Below are 23,391 nucleotides of genomic sequence, written 5' to 3' on the forward strand. Positions count from 1 at the left end.
CTAGTGACAGAAACCACTGATCTGTACAAAACAGGAGCAGTTTTCTGAAGAAAAATCTTGGAAATGTTTTTGTTGTTGTTTACCTCAGAATTTCTGATTACTTTTTTAAAAAAAAAAAGTTTAGAACACTTGTAATTAAAATAGCTAAATCAATAAATGGTTCTTTAGAAACCTTTCATCTGTAAATTAAAGCCACCTGCTATTTCAGATTAGATAATTTCTTGTTTAACATAAGGAACCTTGGACATTTATTTTTAGACAAATAAAATAACATGGAAATTTGTACATTTTTTAAGTTTGGTAGATTATTGCTTGATTGGTCAAGCTACCTCAAGGAGAAGTGCACTGTTTAAATGATAAATAATAAAATAAGGTGATTTAAAATGAAAATATTATATATTTAGGATTTGTTCATTCAGTTTTTTAAAGTATTGGATCGGGACTCGGCATTGACAGATACTCTGAATCAGATCAGGGCCAAAAAGAAAACCTGATCGGGGACAATCCCCTAGTGTTACATGGGTCATATGTCTTGACGTGGATCATATGCGGCGACACGAGCCATTTGAGGCTGGACGGGGCTTCAAATGACAGGTCAGGTTGTGGCTCACTAGAGACTGATACCTGGCGCATGTGAGGTACAGAGAGGCACATAGAGGTGCCTTAGTAGCGGATACGTGACGGCTTAAAATGTGGACCATTCTGCAAATAATCGCTGAGACACCCATGTGTAGCTCATTATTCATGGCTTATTATTCCATGGGGCCGAGGCACCTCACCTTACAGCAGTCACAGCGTCTAAGAAGAACGAAGTGCTGGAAATCCTGCTCAGTTTCAGATGAAGCCCTCACGATTAGTGCCAAGAAGGCACTCAGACAGAATTTGTGGCTACAGAATAAATGCTGTGTCACTAAAGATCTCCGCATAGACCCCCCCCACCCCCATTTTCAGCTCTGCTCAAGATCAGTTCACTGCCAAACCAACGCATTCCTGATGGGATCCCGTCCAACCGCTGCACAGCACATCTCTCTCTCCTCTCTGTGTGTCTAAGTTAGCTGCAGTTTTTGCTGCATCATCATCCAAGATGGAGAGACCTGAATGTTGTGCGGGCGGCTGCCGGCAGACTGTATGTGGGGAAATGTGCACACGTAGCCATTGGATCTGGTTTCCAGCAGTCCGCTATGTGCTGAGCTGTCACATGCTAAGGGAAGATGCATACTTACAGGGAGATGTCGGTGAAGGGTGAACATGGAGGGAAGTGGGGGAGGAGACTGGGATTAGAGGCAGAGAGAAGAGGAAGAAATGTGAACATGGGAGAGGAAGGTAGATGCGCATGCAAGAGGTGGAGCTTAGCATCAGCCACTTTCCTCTGCCATCCTTTCTCTCGTTTCAGTTTCTCCACATCCATAGTTGTTAGCTGAAGCCATGTCTGCAGTGATTTTTCTTACATTTGCTTAATTCCAAGTGATCAGGCAGACAGCTGCACTGATTTGTATATTTATGGACTATCATTGTTCTCTGAGTAGTGCAACAGGAGCCAATTCCAGACGCCAGCGTGCTATCACTCTCTGCTGCGGGAGTGCTGGAGGGTGGCCGGTTCTTAAATGAGATTCAGAACTGGCGTATTGTTCCATAGCGCCTTTTTGGAAGGACAATCGTGCAGAAGGTTGGGGACGTGGGGAGAGGGGTGGCAGACAGAGGAGTTTGGAGTAGATGCCGAGTGCGATATCGCCGGCTAGCGCAAGAATGGTTATGCCGGCTCCTCGTGTTGCAGTCGCCCTTCTGCTCCATCGGCTGTTTGTCACTAAGGCACAGCCCTGCTGCTTCTCGACATGAGCCTCGCTGGAAGGGTGTCCTGTTCCATACTCAACTGCTTTGTAAGTTCTCCGGGTTTGGATGTTTATGCTCACTGTCGTGTGTTTTTAAAGTAACTCTTCATCCTCCCATCTCTTTTACTTATTCATGACTATCTGCCAATCTGCAGGAAAGTGGGAGTGTTTGCTGACCCACATGAGTGCTACATTATTGAATCTCAGTATGCAAGTAATTTTTATTATCCTCATCACTTCTCATGCATGAGATGAGAAGCCGCTGTCTCTCCTGTGTACAGGCCTGAGAGCTGCTGGCAGCGTGTTGATCGGATGAGGAGAGAGAATATCAGGTGGAACGAGCTGTTCAGAGGACACATGTGCTCTGACTTTGCAGACTTGGAGCAGTTTATTCACTGCAGTGGATGATCTGTCAGAGACATTTGTTGGCTTAGGAACAGGACAGATGGTTTCAGCATTCTTCTTTCTTGCTTTTGAACTTTGTTCATCACATCACTATTTTCTGTTTAACACAACACTGAACGGCGTTCTTAATGTATACAGTGAGGAAAATAAGTATTTGAACACCCTGCGGTTTTGCAAGTTCTCCCACTTAGAAATCATGGAGGGGTCTGAAATTTTCATCTTAGGTGCATGTCCACTGAGAGACATAATCTAAAAAAAAAATCTGGAAATCACAATGTATGATTTTTTAAAAATAATTTATTTGTATGTTACTGCTGCAAATACACTCAACAAAAATATAAACGCAACACTTTTGGTTTTGCTCCCATTTTGCATGAGATGAACTCAAAGATCTAAAACGTTTTCCACATACACAATATCACTATTTCCCTCAAATATTGTTCACAAACCAGTCTAAATCTGTGATAGTGAGCACTTCTCCTTTGCTGAGATAATCATCCCACCTCACAGGTGTTCCATATCAAGATGCTGATTAGACACCATGATTAGTGCACAGGTGTGCCTTAGACTGTCCACAATAAAGGCCACTCTGAAGGTGCAGTTTTGTTTTATTGGGGGGGATACCAGTCAGTATCTGGTGTGACCACCATTTGCCTCATGCAGTGCAACACATCTCCTTCACATAGAGTTGATCAGGTTGTCAATTGTGGCCTGTGGAATGTTGGTCCACTCCTCTTCAATGGCTGTGCGAAGTTGCTGGATATTGGCAGGAACTGGTACACACTGTCGTATACGCCGGTCCAGAGCATCCCAAACATGCTCAATGGGTGACATGTCCGGTGAGTATGCCGGCTGGGACTGTATGCTGGGACATTTTCAGCTTCCAAGAATTGTGTACAGATCCTTGCAACATGGGGCCGTGCATTATCCTGCTGCAACATGAGGTGATGTTCTTGGATTGGCACAACAATGGGCCTCAGGTTCTCATCACGGTATCTCTGTGCATTCAAAATGCCATCAATAAAATGCACCTGTGTTCTTCGTCCATAACAGACGCCTGCCCATACCATAACCCCACCGCCACCATGGGCCACTCGATCCACAACATTGACATCAGAAGACCGCTCACCCACACGACGCCACACACGCTGTCTGCCATCTGCCCTGGACAGTGTGAACCGGGATTCATCCGTGAAGAGAACACCTCTCCAACGTGCCAAACACCAGCGAATGTGAGCATTTGCCCACTCAAGTCGGTTACGACGACGAACTGGAGTCAGGTCGAGACCCCGATGAGGACGACGAGCATGCAGATGAGCTTCTCTGAGATGGTTTCCAGCAGCTGTCCGAGTGGCTGGTCTCAGACGATCTTGGAGGTGAACATGCTGGATGTGGAGGTCCGGGCTGGTGTGGTTACACGTGGTCTGCGGTTGTGAGGCTGGTTGGATGTACTGCCAAATTCTCTGAAACGCCTTTGGAGACGGCTTATGGTAGAGAAATGAACATCAATACACGAGCAACAGCTCTGGTTGACATTCCTGCTGTCAGCATGCCAATTGCACGCTCCCTCAAATCTTGCAACATCTGTGGCATTGTGCTGTGTGATAAAACTGCACCTTTCAGAGTGGCCTTTTATTGTGGGCAGTCTAAGGCACACCTGTGCACTAATCATGGTGTCTAATCAGCATCTTGATATGGCACACCTGTGAGGTGGGATGGATTATCTCAGCAAAGAAGTGCTCACTATCACAGATTTAGACTGGTTTGTGAACAATATTTGAGGGAAATGGTGATATTGTGTATGTGGAAAAACCTTTAGATCTTTGGGTTCATCTCATGCAAAATGGGAGCAAAACCAAAAGTGTTGCGTTTATATTTTTGTTGAGTGTCAGTATTTGAACACCTACCAACCAGCAAGAATACTGTCTCACACAGACCTGTTAATTTTTCTTTAAGAAGCTCTCTTATTCTGCACTCTTTATCTGTATTAATTGCACCTGTTTGAACTTGTTACCTGTATAAAAGACACCTGTTCTCACACTCCAACCTGTCCACCATAGCAAGACCAAAGAGCTGTCTAAGGACAACAGGGACAAAACTGTAGACCTGCACAAGGCTGGGATGGACTACAGGACAACAGGCAAGCAGCTTGGTAGAAGACAACAACTGTTATGATTATTTATTAGAAAGTGGAAGAAACACAAGATGACTGTCAATCTCCCTCAGTCTGGGATTCCATGCAAGATCTGACTTTGTGGGGTAAAGATGATTCTGAGAAAGCTCAGAACTACACAGGAGGACCTGGTCAATGACCTGAAGAGAGCTGGGACCACAGTCACAAAGATTACATTAGTAACACATGATGCTGTCATGGTTTAAAATCCTGCAGGGCAGCAAGGTCCACCTGCTCAAGCCAGCACATGTCCAGGCCCGTTTGAAGTTCACCAGTGACCATGTGGATGATCCAGAGGAGGCATGGGAGAAGGTCATGTGGTCACATGAGACCAGAATAGAGCTTTTTGGAATCAACTCCACTTACCATGTTTAGAGGATGAGAACAACCCCAAGAAAACCATCCCAAGCATGGAGCATGGGGGTGGAAACATCATACTCTGGGGGTACTCTTCTGCAAAGGGGACAGGACGACTGCACCGTATTGAAGGGAGGATGGATGGGGTCATGTATTGGGAGATTTTGGCAAACAACCTCCTTCCCTCAGTAAGAGCACTGAAGATGGGTCATGGCTGGGTCTTCCCGCATGACAGTGACCCCAGACACACGGCCAGGGCAACTAAGGAGGGGCTCCGTAAGAAGCATTTCAAGGTCCTGGAGTGGCCTGGCCAGTCTCAGGACCTGAACTCAATAGAAAAATCTTTGGAGGGAGCTGAAACTCCAAACCTGAAAGATATGGAGAAGATCTGTATGGAGGAGTGGACCAAAATCCCTGCTGCAGTGTGTGCAAACCTGGTGAAAAACTACAGGAAACATTTGACCTCTGTAATTGCAAACAAAGGCTACTGTACCAAATATTGACATTGATTTTCACAGGTGTTCAAATACTTATTTGCAGCAGTAACATACAAATAAATTATTAAAAAAAATCAAACAGTGATTTCTGGATTTTTTTTTTTTTTTTTTTTTTTTTTTATTATGTCTCTCACAGTGGACATACACCTAAGATGAAAATTTCAGACTCCTCCATGATTTCTAAGTGGGAGAACTTGCAAAATCGCAGGGTGTTCAAATACTTATTTTCCTCATTGTAGCTATGATTTTTGCACACTGTCTAGTAACAATACTCAAATTGTCAGTTACCTGCCAATCACCCTTTTAATATTAGGCCATTAAACAAGGAGAATTTCCAGTATGACTAACTACATTACTTTCCTTTTTCCAATAAGCTGTGTATTAATTTTACTGTAATCATTTAGAGTGTAAAATGGCATTAGTTTAAAAAAAAAAAAAAAGCTGGGCAGTGCAGCCACCAAGGATGGGTCCTCGTAGTACTTAACCCAAATCCAGACCAATTTTCCATTACTTTAGATTTGCTAAATGGTTCAGGAACAATTATGTTTTTTCTTTTTTATAATAAAGATTAAACATTACTTAACTCTTCAAAGCCACATTGTTCTAATGTAGCCAGATTAAATGATTTTACATTTGGTTTACAACAGGGATCTCTAATCCTGATCCTGGAGAGCATCTGCTAGACATGTTTTTGTGTTTTTCCCACAATCAATTAACCCAGAAAAGACACCAGGTTTGCTACATCTTTATGGTTAGAGCAGGGAGAGGTGAAACTTACTTGAAGCTGATGGACTCTAGGAACAGAGTTGGAAACTATTTTAAAACAAGCTTCAGAAAAAAAGCTTTTTTTTTTAAGATTTGGACAGCTTTTAAAGTTGGCTTAAACCAATCTACCCTTCTTGTGCAACAGCTTAATATACACTCAACAAAAATATAAACGCAACACTTTTGGTTTTGCTCTCATTTTGTATGAGATGAACTCAAAGATCTAAAACTTTTCCACATACACAATATCACCATTTCCCTCAAATATTGTTCACAAACCAGTCTAAATCTGTGAAAGTGAGCACTTCTCCTTTGCTGAGATAATCCATCCCACCTCACAGGTGTGCCATATCAAGATGCTGATTAGACACCATGATAAGTGCACAGGTGTGCCTTAGACTGTCCACAATAAAAGGCCACTCTGAAAGGTGCAGTTTTATCACACAGCACAATGCCACAGATGTCGCAAGATTTGAGGAAGCGTGCAATTGGCATGCTGACAGCAGGAATGTCAACCAGAGCTGTTGCTCGTGTATTGAATGTTCATTTCTCTACCATAAGCCGTCTCCAAAGGCGTTTCAGAGAATTTGGCAGTACATCCAACCAGCCTCACAACCGCAGACCACGTGTAACCACACCAGCCCAGGACCTCGACATCCAGCATGTTCACCTCCAAGATCGTCTGAGACCAGCCACTCGGACAGCTGCTGAAACAATCGCTTTGCATAAACCAAGAATTTCTGCACAAACTGTCAGAAACCGTCTCAGGGAAGCTCATCTCCATGCTCGTCATCCTCATCAGGGTCTCGACCTGACTCCAGTTCGTCGTCGTAACCGACTTGAGAGGGCAAATGCTCACATTCGCTGGTGTTTGGCACGTTGGAGAGGTGTTCTCTTCTCGGATGATGCGAAGGAGATGTGTTGCACTGCATGAGGCATATGGTGGTCACACCAGATACTGACTGGTATCCCCCCACCAATAAAACAAAACTGCACCTTTCAGAGTGGCCTTTTATTGTGGGCAGTCTAAGGCACACCTGTGCACTAATCATGGTGTCTAATCAGCATCTTGATATGGCACACCTGTGAGGTGGATGGATTATCTCAGCAAAGGAGAAGTGCTCACTATCACCAGATTTCGACGGGCTTTGTGAACAATATTTGAGGGAAATGGTGATATTGTGTATGTGGAAAAAAGTTTTAGATCTTTGAGTTCATCTCATACAAAATGGGAGCAAAACCAAAAGTGTTGCGTTTATATTTTTGTTGAGTATAAATCCACACCAGTTCATTGTAAATAAAATGGAAAAGCGTGTTATTCAGCTTCGCAGCGTCTGGCAAAGTTTGGGAACCACTTTGCTCAGACGTTGGAAGTTACTGGTGAATTTGGATATTACTCAAAAAAAAAAAAAAAAGAAAAGAACAAACAAAACACTCCATTCCAGTATACTTTCAGATAATTTTATAAATGCTTTTAAGCAGCATTGGAGCTGTTATTGTAAGCACTGGCCTACAAGACCTGTTTTATGTCTTTATCTTTTTTTTTTTTTTTTGTCCCCCGCCCTCCAGAAGGGAGACAATAAAATGGTTTCTGTTTGTCCATCATATTGCTTGTCACCACTATAAGTCAACAATGCTCCCAGGTACTGTCTTCATATTTGATACACAAACACCGCAGACCAAAATCTTGGATAGGTTTGAGCGCCTTTTAACTTGGTTAAAAATAGGTCAGTGACAAAACCTTGTCATCATAAGTTGTACACATACACTAAATTGAGACACTTTTATTTATGTGGTTTTGTTCATTTATTTATGAATGACACTTTACGTAGGTGGGGAGGACAAAGTAGCCTTTTTGTTTTCTCCAGTTCTATCAAATTGAAACAACTAGCGTGTTGCTCGTGGGGGATCAACAGTTTTTAAAACTCAACCCTTTTATTTCCTGTTAAGTAACTTTTTTTAATGTTAATTTACTGTTTTAATGTAGTTCTAAATTGTTTAGGTTCCTATCATATATGCATTATTATTATTATTACTTGTTTTTACTTTATTACTATTATTGCTTGTATTTTGGACCACAATGGAAATGTTTTCACTTTGTTGTATCAGCCAATTGAACCTACTAAATAATCATGCACCCATACAACTACACAGATGCCTGCCTCTTTGCTTTGAATATATATATATATATATATATATATACACACACACACACACACTTATCCCTGCTGGAATGGTGTGTGAGTCCAGAGTGTAAACGTTTAGTGTTGTTAGATAATATCCGTAGTTTCTCCAAAATATTAGTCCTATCAATGTACGTTTTCACAGTGTTCATCCTTGACCCAAAATACATAAGCATACCAAATGGCAAATGCCAGCTCTCCGCAGTTTGTCTTTGATCGAAGTTCTACACACGCAAGCATGCATATACACAAATGCCACTTTGCTTTTAATATATTGTGGCGAGCTGGCGGAAGAACAAAAACCGAGCCAGAGCTTTTTGTCTTTTCTGTATTCTGCCCCAAGCACGTGCTTTTATTTTTACACACCCACAAACGGAGACAGTGGTAGATGACATAAAATGCACTACACTTCCCACTCGTGGTTACAGCAACATGACACTTGACTAAACCAATTGAAGTACAAAAACTCAATAAATCGCTAACATTAACAACGCTGTTAAACTAACGTGTACTGCTATAACATTTAAAACCCCGAATTCCTATGGTGCATTGCATAAAATATTAGTCCTTTCAACTTTCTGTTTTTTGCAATGTTCATCCTTGACCCAGAATGCATAAGCATACCAAACGGCAAATGTCATGTCCCCCAGTCTCTCCGTGATTGAAGCCAAACACACACATGCACACAGAGGCCACTTGGTTATTGTAATATAGATTGTCTAACCTCCCAGAACAACCCAACATGCAGGATAGAGTACATCAGAATACAGTTTTCTGTTGGATTCCTGCCTGTACAACAGTTAGAAATCAGTACTGAACATGTATGTATTCCATCTACAGCTGAGACTTGGGGAGCACTTCGACATTTATCTTTTAGCTTTATGCTTGATCAAATTCTTTTTTATAAATCATTCAATAATGGGTGTTTAGTTGGAAATACATACATTTAAAGGAATTACAACAATAAGCTTCAGATGTTTATTGGCTCAGTCTGAGAGTGGTGGTTGACTCCTTGTCGTGTTCATGTGTGTGATTACACTTGGCAAGTTCTTCTACAATTTATGAGATCACTTAGCATGTCTGGTTCAGCTAAGTAAGCAGTTCTTCTGAATAAATGTCTGTATAATTTAGTGTCAAGGTTTTCCATTACTTTAGTGGGTTATAGTTCTCAGTCTTGTCATGTACTATAAAAGTGTTCTGCAGCGTCGTGTAAAAGTTTTGTCGATACCATCGACACTGCTGTGGAAAAATGCATATTGAGGCCCTCTTCCTGCTATCGCCGGCATGTTTATCTTCATTTATATATGTTGCCTACATCAAATGGAATGAAAACAAAACCTAATTGTATTAAGGTTTTTTTTTTCCCCCCCATGACTCAAACACTATTAGAATGAGTAGCTGAATGAATTTGATGTGTGCAGAGTCACAGGCTTTTTGGTGATGTGCTTTAATCTCTTCTTGCAGCATCAGTGGTGCCTGTGATCAATCTGATATTGGATCAAACCGGTGTTTTTTGGAACAGTAAATATACAGTAGCTGACTCTGTTACTGTGTGTCGACACTGAGGCAGAACACGGTCACAGTCACAGCCCTCATGGATGTAAAAAGTGCACATTATTATTCAGATTAGTTTTCACAAACTCATTGTAGTTTACTATTGGTTTAAAAAATGTTCCCATAGGACAAAGATAAAGGCTCAGATTAAAAGTTTATTCCTTTCACTTTTTTTCTAAGGCTCTTTCTAGACTTGAACTGCATTTAACTGGTTTTACTTTAATGGCAGAATATCTTCATAATTGTTTGTGTTTTGAGTTTTGTCGTTATCATTAGAAGTCATGCTTTCATTGCAGTGTTTGCTTACGATTCTCTTTTACACCCGGAAAGTATTAACGATTAGCGATTCACTTTTTCCGCATTTTATTTTACAGCTTTATTCCAAAATAAACAAAAATCCTCTGGTCTGATGAGACAAAGATTGAACTGTTTGGTGTGAATGCCAGGGATCATGTTTGGAAGAAAACCAGGCGCCATCCCTACAGTGAAGCATGGTGGTGGCAGCATCATGCTGTTGGGATGTTTTTCAGCAGCAGGAACTGGGAGACTTGTCAGGATTGAGGGAAAGATGAATGCAGGAATGTACAGAGACATCCTAGATGAAAACCTGCTCCAGAGCGCTGTTGACCTCAGTCTGGGGCGATGGTTCATCTTTCAGCAGGACAATGACCCTAAGCACACAGCCAAGATATCAAAGGAGTGGTTTCAGGACAACTCTGTGAATGTCCTTGAGTGGCTCAGCCAGAGCCCAGACCATAATCTGTTTGAACATCTCTGGAGAGATCTGAAAATGTCTGTGCACAGACGCTCCCCATCCAACTTGATGGAGCTTGAGAGGTGCTGCAAAGAGGAATGGACCAAACTGCCCAAAGATAGGTGCACCAAGCTTGTGACATCATATTCAAGAAGACTTGAGGCTGTAATTGCTGCCAAAGTTGCATCAACAAAGTACTGACCAAAGGGTGTAAATATTTATTATGTACAACTGCTGTGAAAACTTTAGAGATGCACTGTATAATCCTCAAAAAAGTAATTGGCAGACTAGATGTATGTATGTTGCTAAAAAAGACCTTTCTTAATTCTTCAGCTTTTGAATTACATTCCACTTATATGTGACTAAACTGGAGCTAGTCACCCAGAACATGAATGCCTATGAAATGTTAAAATCTCTTTTGGGAGGTCAGAAGAGAAACCAAGCCGTTGTCATGCTGCATTCCCTTGACTTACAGACAAAATCAGCTTTTGCATTAGCTACTTTTTAGTGTGAATTCTTTCCCTTTTTTTTTTACAGAGCTGGTCTAGGAACTGCACACAATAACTTATTAAAGGCTTCATGTATCATGGTGACATGTGGTAAATGGCGTTGTATCACCAAGATCTCAGACCGCTGCAACATTAGGCTGGTTTTGATTGTAGTTGTGGTTAGCGGGGTGCAGACCAAAGACTGAGAAACCTTGTATGAGTGATATCGTGACAAAGACCTCATGTATCATGATGAAAAATTGGTGCACTTGGTCACTTCACTAAAAACTCAGACAATTTCAGTGTTTGTGTTATGATTCCAATCGTGGCCATCATGGAATCGAGTCCCAAGCCTGCTGTACGCAGTAACACCATACCAACTTCCGAGATTGTGATGAAATTTAAGATTGCAGATTATACTTTGCTAAGATCTTGCACAAATTTGAGGTTGGGCATAGCAACATAGTTTAGAATCGGTGTCACCCTTGGTTTTTGTGACCCCCCCCTCCGATCTTTGTTTCAGAGAGCAAATTATCAAAATGTTGCAAATAGGAACTCAAAAGCGGAAGAATATGTGCATATTTAGGAGGTCATGTCTGCATTGTGGTGTTTCTGTAATCTGCACAAATCTGATCAAAGAATCACACTGACTATAAGTAAATCTGGTGAGAAATGATGGTAAATTGTTTCCAAAAAAATGAAATAGAAAGGCACTCTCTCTCAAAAGAGGTTGTATCCATGGCAACCAGACACTTAGTCCTGAAGACTGTGCCTGTTTCTTTTTCATTTCTTTGACCTTTTGTACCTCTTTTCTTCCTGTCTGTTCTGTTCACTTTCCCTTCCATGCCTGTGGAGAAATCTCTAGAAGATGGTGTCACACATACGTTCCCCAGACAGAACCTTGTTTTAGCAAAGTATAACTGAGGTGTGCTGCATTTTACATGCAGTTCAGACCGGGTCATCAATACTTGCTGAAAGCTGCTGCTGTCAGCCATCAGTGCACATTATCGATAAGGCAGATGTGCTGTAAACGGCTCCTGTGTTTCGTTTGGGGTGGGTGGGTGGGGGGGGGGGGGATGCTTGCTATAGTGATGAAGCAAAAAGTAAGTCGTGCACAGGACATGCTGTCCTCTCTGCCAGTAAGCTTGAAGTGAGAGCATTTCTCGTTTAATTTAGTTTTTGTAAGAGGATTATCTGATTGTGCATACACTGTAGCAGAAAACATCTGAAGCATAAAGTGCTTCAATAACCTCCCCCACCCCGCCCATAAAAATGGGTTTTAAACGCTATTGATTGTGATCAGGTTTAGTCTTCGATTCAGACCTGTGTTGCTGATGTTATTACTGTCAAGGTTGGACTGTCTGCAGCTCAGTCTGTTTATTCATGTTACTCATTTTTTGTTGTTCCTTAACAGTAAAACCATGCCATACCTGTTTATGTCCAGGTCAGCAAAAATGAGGGTGTATTTACAAGGGCCTGCTAGATTTGTGCCCCAACTTGAAAATGCAGTTTTATTTTAGTGATTGTATTTCTGATATAACTTTATTATCCTCCCAGGTCACCTTGGGATGTGTGTGCTGGTGCTGCACTTTGCTAGTTCCAACAGCCCAAGGAACCTATTGGGTCCAAACCACAGTCAGGTCCAAGGGCATTTTCACACCTGTGCATTTTAGTCCAGTAAAACAGACTGATTCATTTTCCCTTTGATGTGATTCATGTGGGCATGTGTAAACACAGTAATTGCACTTGGGTGCACACCGAAACAACCACACTGAGATCCTAGACAGGAGTTGGTTTCATAGTTCCTCTGTGGGGTGAGCACAAATCAAACCAACAGACCAAATATTCAAACACACATTGCATATTTTACATTGCTCTGAAAAGTCATTACAAAATGAAGTACAGCTTTGTGTACAGTACAGACATGCATTGGATGCACCCCTGACAAACACAACTTCACAGTTTCTGAAAAGCCACAGAAATGTTAAAAAGCAGAAAGGGGTCAGTAATCTACATAGAACAGTTGTTGTCACCCATCTGTAATATAAGGCCATATATACACTCAACAAAAATATAAACGCAACACTTTTGGTTTTGCTCCCATTTTGTATGAGATGAACTCAAAGATTTAAAACTTTTTCCACATACACAATATCACCATTTCCCTCAAATATTGTTCACAAACCAGTCTAAATCTGTGATAGTGAGCACTTCTCCTTTGCTGAGATAATCCATCCCACCTCACAGGTGTGCCATACCAAGATGCTGATTAGACACCATGATTAGTGCACAGGTGTACCTTAGACTGTCCACAACAAAAGGCCACTCTGAAAGGTGCAGTTTTGTTTTATTGGGGGGGGATACCAGTCAGTATCTGGTGTGACCACCATTTGCCTCATGCAGTGCAACACATCTCCTTCGCATAGAGTTGATCAGGTTGTCAGTTGTGGCCTGTGGAATGTTGGTCCACTCCTCTTCAATGGCCGTGCGAAGTTGCTGGATATTGGCAGGAACTGGTACACGCTGTCGTATACGCCGGTCCAGAGCATCCCAAACATGCTCAATGGGTGACATGTCCGGTGAGTATGCCGGCCATGCAAGAACTGGGACATTTTCAGCTTCCAAGAATTGTGTACAGATCCTTGCAACATGGGGCCGTGCATTATCCTGCTGCAACATGAGGTGATGTTCTTGGATGTATGGCACAACAATGGGCCTCAGGATCTCGTCACGGTATCTCTGTGCTTTCAAAATGCCATCAATAAAATGCACCTGTGTTCTTTGTCCATAACAGACGCCTGCCCATACCATAACCCCACCGCCACCATGGGCCACTCGATCCACAACATTGACATCAGAAAACCACTCACCCACACAACGCCACACACGCTGTCTGCCATCTGCCCTGAACAGTGTGAACCAGGATTCATCCGTGAAGAGAACACCTCTCCAACGTGCCAAACGCCAGCGAATGTGAGCATTTGCCCACTCAAGTCGGATACGACGACGAACTGGAGTCAGGTCAAGACCCAGATGAGGACAACGAGCATGCAGATGAGCTTCCCTGAGACGGTTTCTGACAGTTTGTGCAGAAATTCTTTGGTTATGCAAACCGATTGTTTCAGCAGCTGTCCGAGTGGCTGGTCTCAGATGATCTTGGAGGTGAACATGCTGGATGTGGAGGTCCTGGGCTGGTGTGGTTACACGTGGTCTGCGGTTGTGAGGCTGGTTGGATGTACTGTCAAATTCTCTGAAACGCTTTTGGAGACGGCTTATGGTAGAGAAATGAACATTCAATACACGAGCAACAGCTCTGGTTGACATTCCTGCTGTCAGCATGCCAATTGCACGCTCCCTCAAATCTTGCGACATCTGTGGCATTGTGCTGTGTGATAAAACTGCACCTTTCAAAGCGGCCTTTTATTGTGGGCAGTCTAAGGCACACCTGTGCACTAATCATGGTGTCTAATCAGCATCTTGATATGGCACACCTGTGAGGTGGGATGGATTATCTCAGCAAAGAAGTGCTCACTATCACAGATTTAGACTGGTTTGTGAACAATATTTGAGGGAAATGGTGATATTGTGTATGTGGAAAAAGTTTTAAATCTTTGAGTTCATCTCATACAAAATGGGAGCAAAACCAAAAGTGTTGCGTTTATATTTTTGTTGAGTGTGTGTGTGTGTACATATATATAATGTATTAAAGAGGCAGAAATGGGTTTCCTCAGGAGTGTCACTGATGTCTCCCTTAGAGATAGGGTGAGAAGCTCTGTCATCCGTGGGGAGCTCCGAGTAGAGCCGCTGCTCCTTCGTGTTGAATGGAGCCAGCTCAGGTGGTTCAGGCCTCTGGTAAAGATGCCCCTTGGGCACCTCCCTAGGGAGGCGTGCCAAGCACTTCCAGCTGGGAGGAAACCCTGGGGAAGACCCAGGACTAGGTGGAGACATCATATCTCCACACTGGCCTGGGAACGCCTCGGGATCCCCCAGACAGAGGTGGTCAATGTGTCCCGGGAAAAGGAAGTTTGGGGGCCACCTCTGTAGCTGTTGCCCCTGCGATCTGGTCAAGCAGTTGAAGATGTTTATGTATACGTATGTAAGCTTGTCCAGGTTTAACAATAGCTATGATAATGGCATCTCCTTGCACTACAGAAGATGCTGCTTATGACACAAACCTTGGAACATATGCTGCATTCAGAACCCTCAGACATACGGAATGACCAGAGATAAAAAAACCCTACTTCTGGAAAATGTGCGTTCATGAGGCTACCTCAGAGAGCCTTTGAAATGTATTTATATAATTTGAGTCATCAACAACTTAGCCTAGTTCTACTTTCGGTATAGGCTAACGTCTGAGATTTGAGATATACTTTATTGATCTCACAGTAGAGAAATTATGTTTACACTCCAGTTACCTCAGACAGCAATTAGTCCACAGTTATTACTTTACCGTAATAATGGCACACATCAGAATTAAAGACAGCACATAAACATTTGACATTGTTTATATGCACTAAGTTTAAAGAAGTCCGTTATCTGAATTGAGGCAAGTGGGTGAAGGTCACGCAGCAACCCTGAGATGCGCCACCGTCACCGTCTTTTGGCCTAAATTGAATTGTCAGATGTTTTTGCTGATGTGTGGCACTGGTGACTTCATCAGTTGTACATCGAATGTGACTGTATTACATATAGCTGTAATGTCTTGTTACAAATAAATTTTTAAAGGTTCATTTTTGACCTTAGTAATATTGTCTTTCCAGTCTCAAAGGAAACCACCATGGCTGTGACATTAACTCTGATACCTCAGGTTGCTCAATTTCCTCATGAATTCCAGCCCGACATAGCATTCAAGGCAATTTTTCCCTGAGTTTGAGGTCAGAATCTCTGAACTTTCAAGGCTTCTGAACGCAGCAATAAACCCAGCACTTGACCAGTGAAGGAAAGGCATGCTCAAATGGTTTTTCCTTGCATACTTTGGTTGGCTTGAAATATTGCAATGTAAATCCAATCCAATATTGTAACATTTTAGTACTGCAAAACAGACAAGCAAAAGAACAACATATTGGTAGTGAAAACCTCCTCAAACGGTTTGGTGCAGTTATTATGGTCCTCGGCAACGAGGCGCCAACTTACTGGGCAGTGTTCAGTGAAAAGCTCCATATAACACTGTACAGACAACACCAGTAAGTTGGCAATCATTCCAGTTGTGCTAGAGATTCTGTGGAGCCACATTGTTTTCACACATACACCAGGTACATGATTAAAACATTACCTATTCTTCTAATTATAATTTGTTCATTGTTTTTAGTATCACATTGACAATATTTTGTACACCATGTTTATATGGACAAAAGGCACTTTAGTGCAGTCCTCTTTCTCTGAGTAATAATGGCCAGATATTACTGCAGCTTCACTATCTGACAGCAGTGCAGACAGATGTGTTCTTGTGGAATCTTGGGTCTGACTTGATGACATTTGTCCACAGACTTTCTTTTGCCATTGCCCAGTTTGCAGATATAAATAAAAATCACCACACCAAGTGCTTTGGCACACCATATATCAATGTGACCCAATTCTCATGTGTCGGGATCAAGACTGTTGCCACTTAATGTGGCCTTGGGGCAACAGGAAATCACAAATCCATTATCCATCACATGAAGTGCCATAATGAAACCAGAATGGCAAAGCAACAAATTCTCACATCTTAGAAACTGGAACTGCTTTGGTATTTTTCCTTGTTTCGGTGATTAAGGATGTTTTCACAGCTGAAAGTTCTTGAACAAAAGCTGTACCAACGTTCATGTTTGGTTTCACATTGCAATTTGTAGGTGTCCGCTGAGGATGTCCGCTGGTCGTCTCCCTAGGGAGGTCTTCCAGGCACGTCCACCTGGGAGGAGGCCCCAGGGAACTAATGAAGACCTGTGAGATGAGCTGCTTGGTCTGTTGCTACTGTGACCCAGATGTGGCAGAAAATTAATAAATGAAAGTTTGGCGTGTTGATGTGCGTGACGTTGGCTTGTTTTGAATTTGGTGGGTAGTTCTGGTTGAATTGAGGAAATCTTTATGCATGTTTTCAAGTTAACATTTACAAAACCCAAATTAAAACCTTCATCTTCTCTCCTCCCATGTGCTCCCATGGCTTATTTTTACTACTCTGGTTTCTTTTCTTCTGTTATTTAATGCAGGGCTTCCCAAATCTATTCCTGAAGGGCATCTGCCCGACATGTGGTTCTGTCTACCTGCTGTACTCACACCTGACTATTTAATTTGGTATTTTCCAACTACTCTTTGACTGAGCAAACCTGACAGAGTTAAATAGCTGTGGAAGGAGTAGAGAGAGTGGGGGGGGGGGGGAGCAAAACAAAAGAAAACTTGCAGGGCAGGTGCCCTACAGGAACCAGTCTGAACTATCCAAAAAATGTTCATGCTGCAAATTACCATGGACAATGGTTCAGTTTGATCTGGAATGAGACAGTCTCTTTAGTTTGGACCAAACTTTGGTGCAGAGCTTGGTCTGAGGCCGCTTTCACACCAAACTGAAAAGTTAGAGGGTCCGGACCAAACAAGGCTGGTGTGAGAACTCCACAAGTTTCTGTCAGTCAGTTTAGAGACTACTTATTGTTAAATTACCTTCCGGTAGCAGACCTCTCAATGGCATGGACAGTCATGAGTGCTTCATAAGACAGTTGAGCAAATGATGCCAAGTATCTACCATGTGTTTGTAAAGACATAAATCTTTCAGAACATGTATCTAAAGTTTTTACATCATCACATCTTTTTCTAATGACTGTTGTAGAATTTCTTAGGGGGAGGCTGAATTTCAGTAGCATCTTCATGAATTTATGATCCTTGGCTGGCACATCTTTGTAGACTTCAGTCTTTTTTTTAAAAGAAAATGAGTCTGTCTGGATGGCAGGCCATTAGTTCACACTGACCCTTACAGGTTTTCTTTGACTGATCACTGATCTGGTCACACATAATGAAAAAGTTAATGAGGCAGAGCTTCCTCATCAGTCACTTGAATCCCCGTCAGAAGTCAAGAGATGGTAAGTGTGAATGTACAGCAAATGTCTGAGGTTCGGACAAGATAGGTGGAGGCTTTTATTGTTAGCTGGAGGTGGCGTTATTTTATCCACGACATTCACACTGCCGCTTGGTAAGTATAATTTTTTTGATGAAGTAGTTTTCACCTGTCAGTTGCCTTTATTGCTATTTGAAGATGAACATGAAGAATTATTATGACCTTTGAACTCATGTGGCATCAGACAACACTTTGACGTAGGGGGAGGGGGTTCCCATTTTTATTGTTTCATTTCCTTTTTAAAGGTGTACCACCTTTGGGTTTTTTAAGATTTAATTCATAAAAAGAATTTTCTTTGGAGTCACAAATTTTATTCCATAGCACTTAAATAAGGGATTCATAATACAAAGTTGCCAATATGATCAAAATTCATAGTCTGTAAACAATTTCTGTCCCTGAAAGGAAGAATGCTTGACATTCTGACATTTTAGTCACATAGCACTACTATTATTCTGAACACTACTGTGTGTGTGTGTGTGTGTGTGTGTGTGTGTGTGTGTGTGTATATATATATATATATATATATATATATATATATATATATATATTTTGTCATTAATTTATGCAGCAGTTGACCTAACATGTGCTACATGGGTAACAATCAGCAAACCTAAAATCATATCCAACAGGTTTTGTGAAATTTTCAGTTTTGACCTTTATATGACCCCTGGATTGTGATCGTGCCCCCTTTTCCAGTTGTCACTTTAAACATGTCAGAAACCACTGAACCAATGAAGCTGAAACTTGGTGTGCATTTCTGAGCCTAAAGAAACTGTTTATCTGTCAGCTAATAATGTCACATCAGTGCTACATCAGTTGATCATTGATCCTTTGGCCGTGTTGGACCTTTCAAATTGGATTGAAATTTTTATTGCCTTGGGTGGGAGCACTTATCACTGCAGGCTAATTGTCTCCATCTGTCAACAGTCACCTTAATGGTGGGGAGGGGGCACGCTCATTATTTGGTTTTAATCACTGACTTCTGATGGCAGTAAACTCTGTCGGTGGTCAGTCTGGTCAGCCATTGGGAGGGTTTCCTCGCCGCAGTCCATATTTTTGCTTTATTTTTCTTCAACATCAAGGTTATGCAATTGAATCGGCATACGCCAGACTTGAGTCAGTCAAGGTGGTTCACCAAATACTCCCCCCTTTCTCACCCCCACCACTGAATTTGTGTTTTGTCTTCTGTTTGTCCTTCATTTCCCAAATGGAATTCTTTTTACAGGCACAAGCAACTATTGTTAATACGAGGTCTGTTAGAAAAGTATCGGCCCTTATTTATTTTTTTCAAAAACCTGAGGGATTTGAATCACGTGTGCTTGCATGAACCAACCTTGAACCTTTGTGCGCATGCGTGAATTTTTTCACGCCTGTCGATTGCGTCATTTGCTTGTAAGCAGCCTTTGTGTGAGGATGGGTGTAGTCTCTCGTCATTTTTTCTTTGCAAGGAAATGGCGGAACGACTGGAGCAGCGCGACTGCATCACATTTTGCCAGAAACTGGGCAACAGCCAGGTGGAAACCATTCGGATTATTCAGACGGCTTTCGGTGGCTTTTCAGTCGTGTGACTATCCGAGAAATTGTGGAAGAGCTGGGCATGTCACAACATGTCCTGTGAGACTTCAACACGGAGGCGCTTTTGTTCCGCCATCAGCTTCGTGCCCAAGCCATTGGCATGAATTTCACCGCCACTCTTTTCATGCCCAAATCTTCTGTCACAGTGGAATGTGCCGAAAAAGTGCTGATGTCCACCTCATCTACAATTTCTCGGATAATCACACGACGGCCCCACATCACCACAGCGTTCACTTTGGAATGATCCGGTCGTTTCAGCATGTTGATGCTGACCGGAGCGCGGCTCGCTCTCCACTGTTGTGCGGCAGTCTTTAAACCGGTTGTACCGCTCCTTAATCTGTGTGATGCCCATAGGATCGTCACCGAAAGCCGTCTGAATAATCCGAATGGTTTTCACCTGGCTGTCACCCACTTTGTGGAAAAATGTGATGCAGTCGCGCTGCTCCAGTCATTCCGCCATTTCCTTGCAAAGAAAAAAAGCGACAAGAGATTCCACCCATCCTCACACAAAGGCTGCTTACAAGCAAATGACGCAATCGACAGGCGTGAAAACATTCACGCATGCACACAAAGGTTCAAGGTTGGCTCATGCAAGCACACGTGATTCAAATCCATCAGGTTTTTGAAAAAAAATAAAAAGGTCTGATACTTTTCTAACATACCTCGTATATTTGCTAATCATGAGAGTGAAGAAGTGTGAAGAGAGTGAAGTATTTGGCTTGCGGGGAAATCTGGGACAGGATTGAATTTCTCTTGTTCATATCTTGATTGTATTGTTTTCTTACCATTATGACAACCATGCACTCAGATTTACTTTGTTTTAAAGAATAAGTTCACTTTGTTTTTTTTAAACAAACAAAACTGTAAAGCAAGCAGACCACCTAAAAAAGCCTTTTGCCATAAAACTAGCTGAGCTATGATCACTTCAAACTTATAAAAATCCTTTAAAGAAAAGGGGTCCTCATTGAATTATACGCTATGTAAGGAAACCCATTTCTATAATGCAGAGTACGTTGACCTTTTAAATTATCCCCAGTATTTGACCTTTGAGATTGATTGTTGGTGGTAACCTGCACCTCAGTGACCTACGTTTCCCTCACCATTATACAAACATACCAAAAACAAATGATTAGACTTGGCTTTTGACCTTGGCCTTGAGTCCCAGACAAAGGTGGGCTTGTTACGTGAGTGCATGGCGAAAATCAATGTCAAGTCAGTTATTTCAAAAGTTGGAGCCATGAAGACCAAATGCTATAAATTGCTCTTCTTTCCTCACTACTAATTAGTTTGGAGTTTAGTTTATTTATGAGTGCCAATAGGGCAGCAGGAGGTAAGTTTGTTGCTCAAAATTGCAACAAAATAACACCCTATTTGTACAGTTGCTGACATGATGGTTATATATACCAGTTTATTTCAACACTCTGTCTTAGCAGTTAGCTTCAGTTTATTTATTTTGAATGTTAGCCCACAGTACAGAGTCCACCTGTTTGCTTCTTCTCACCAGCAGTACGTATATGTTGTACTTGATCCTAAAACATCTAAACACATGAATATACTGCAGTTTGAAGGTTGGGGGAAATGTGGTTTTAGGCCACGTACAGCTCTACTACAGTTGCCGTATTGACGGCTGTGTATTTCTTTTTCAGCATTATTTTAGCTGGATTTCACTTACAAAGCACAATTAGTCAAAATGTAGCATGCAGAAACTTGTTTGCATGGTCTGTTTATACAGACAAAGAGGGATTCTTTAACATTGTGTCAGTAATAATAATACATTTTATTTGAGGGCACCTTTTATAGAACTCAAGGTAACCAAATTGCTTGATTGAGGAATTATCTGAACTACGGTGAGTCTGTGCTCATTGCTTTCATGTGCATGACTTAAAAAAATACACACACATAGCGGTCATAAAACAGGTTTTTGGGTGTGAGTGCACAGTAGTGAATATCTCTGGTAACTGAAGGTGCAGTGCCAGAGTGAACAGTGTTTAAATACCTCCTTTCCTACTCTTCTCCGAATACCACTATAAATTTTTATCACACAGACTGCTATTTTGGATTCATTGATATATATTGCGGTGATAATGATTGATACTCTCCTTGTTGGCCTTTATCAATTTCACGTTCCCCTATTTGAGGAGAATTTAGGTTCTCTCCTGGTCAATATTTAATCTGCTACGTGTTGTCTGTCAGTTTGCTTGCAGAGGTTGTGAAATCCTGCTTGGTTTGTATTTTACATCAGAGGTTGCACTAATGTTACTCAAGTGTGTTTTATCAATTTTACTTTTATTTGTTTTGGAAGAAGCCATGCAATATATTTGCTTCTGGTCCTATAGTTTGCATTTAAGTGTCTTTTGCTTTCCAGCTCAGTGTTGTATAGTCGTTTTTATTTGACCCACTCTGTTATGTTTCACCCTGACAGGGTGACGAGGGGCCTCCCAGTCTGGAGTACATCAAGGCCAAGGACTTGTTCCCCCAGAAGGAGCTGGTGAAGGAGGATGAAAGTCTTCAGGTGAGCTGAGTGCTTTCCAGAGGACTCTCCTGCAGGTAGCCAACTTTTTGAGCTGATGAAAAGTGTGGCTCCACAATGATGTAATCTTCATACCTTTTGCCTGGTGTGGGACTGAAGCATTCCACTGCAGGATACTGGTGAAGGTCCGGATGAGGCACCAAATAAGATATAACCTTTATCCACCCTGTACTGAAAATGAATAAGCCCAAAAAAAAAAAAAACTGCAATAGTTCAAGATGTCATACTTCATGCAGAGGATCAAGTTTTCTCTAGTTCGGGATGATGTTGAAATTTTCTAAACCAGTGCAGTCAAAAGCACATTTTCCAAATTACTCCTTGTTTGGGGTTTTGCCATTTATTTTATATTATTTTGCTTAAACTGTGCACCAATTCCTGCATTTGACTTCACCACATTTTTTCATCCTGTTGGATATACTTGTTTTATCATCTATAGAAAGATTTAATTGCTTAGATTGTCTGCAAAACTTCAAATCTGAAAAATCTGTATTCAGTCATTTGTGATCTTCATGAAAATCATACCCCTTAAGGACACATTTTAAAGGGCATATCGCGCACTATCTTTTAAAAATATTATATACCAGATTACGAATCATTACTTCCACCTCTTTAACTTGTGCTAGTCCTGATGTAGCTGATAAAATTAGCCACACAGCGACTGAAAAATGCACACAGATTCAGAGTTATTTTTAGCAATGTAAGCGCAGGTGCTGAGTGTCACCTGTCTGAAGGTCAGTCCACCTGTGTCCACTTCATGGCTTACTCCAGCACACAGAGTCAGTCTGGGTTTTTTTTTTTGTTGTCTCCAAATGTAATATGACTTTAATTTGGTTTTCAAATCAAATTATTTTTGTGATCAACATTTGTCCGTCTCCGCCTCTTTGTAAACCTCATAGTGTATTCAGAAACAAAAGCTATCACAAACATCATAATTCTTCATTTATGTAGAACAGTAAGTTCATTTGACATTTTATTTACTTGTGATATGCACATTAACATTTTTATACAATGATCTTTAACTTCTGGTGTTCATTGGGGATGTGTTCTGGGTTCTACTCTGATTTTTCAATTTATTTCAAGGGAGCAGCCGAAGGGACTTACTATTTTAGTTTATTTTCATTTAAATAGTCCCAAATCACAACAAAGTTGCCACAAGGTGCTTCACACAAGTAAGGTCTAACCTTATCAACCCCCCCTTGG

At 41.6% G+C, this 23,391-nt stretch overlaps 1 protein-coding gene across 1 annotated transcript in view; it reads left to right on the forward strand.

Moving 5' to 3' along the window:
- Window positions 1-23,391, forward strand: part of mtmr4 (myotubularin related protein 4) — a 118,342-nt gene that overhangs the window by 19,032 nt on the left and 75,919 nt on the right. Inside the window, 1 exon segment of the mRNA XM_034177529.1 lies at window positions 22,084-22,173. Coding sequence (XP_034033420.1) covers window positions 22,084-22,173 — 90 coding nt within the window.

Source organism: Thalassophryne amazonica, chromosome 9 (genome assembly GCF_902500255.1).
Source record: "Thalassophryne amazonica chromosome 9, fThaAma1.1, whole genome shotgun sequence".
NCBI lineage: Eukaryota > Metazoa > Chordata > Actinopteri > Batrachoidiformes > Batrachoididae > Thalassophryne > Thalassophryne amazonica.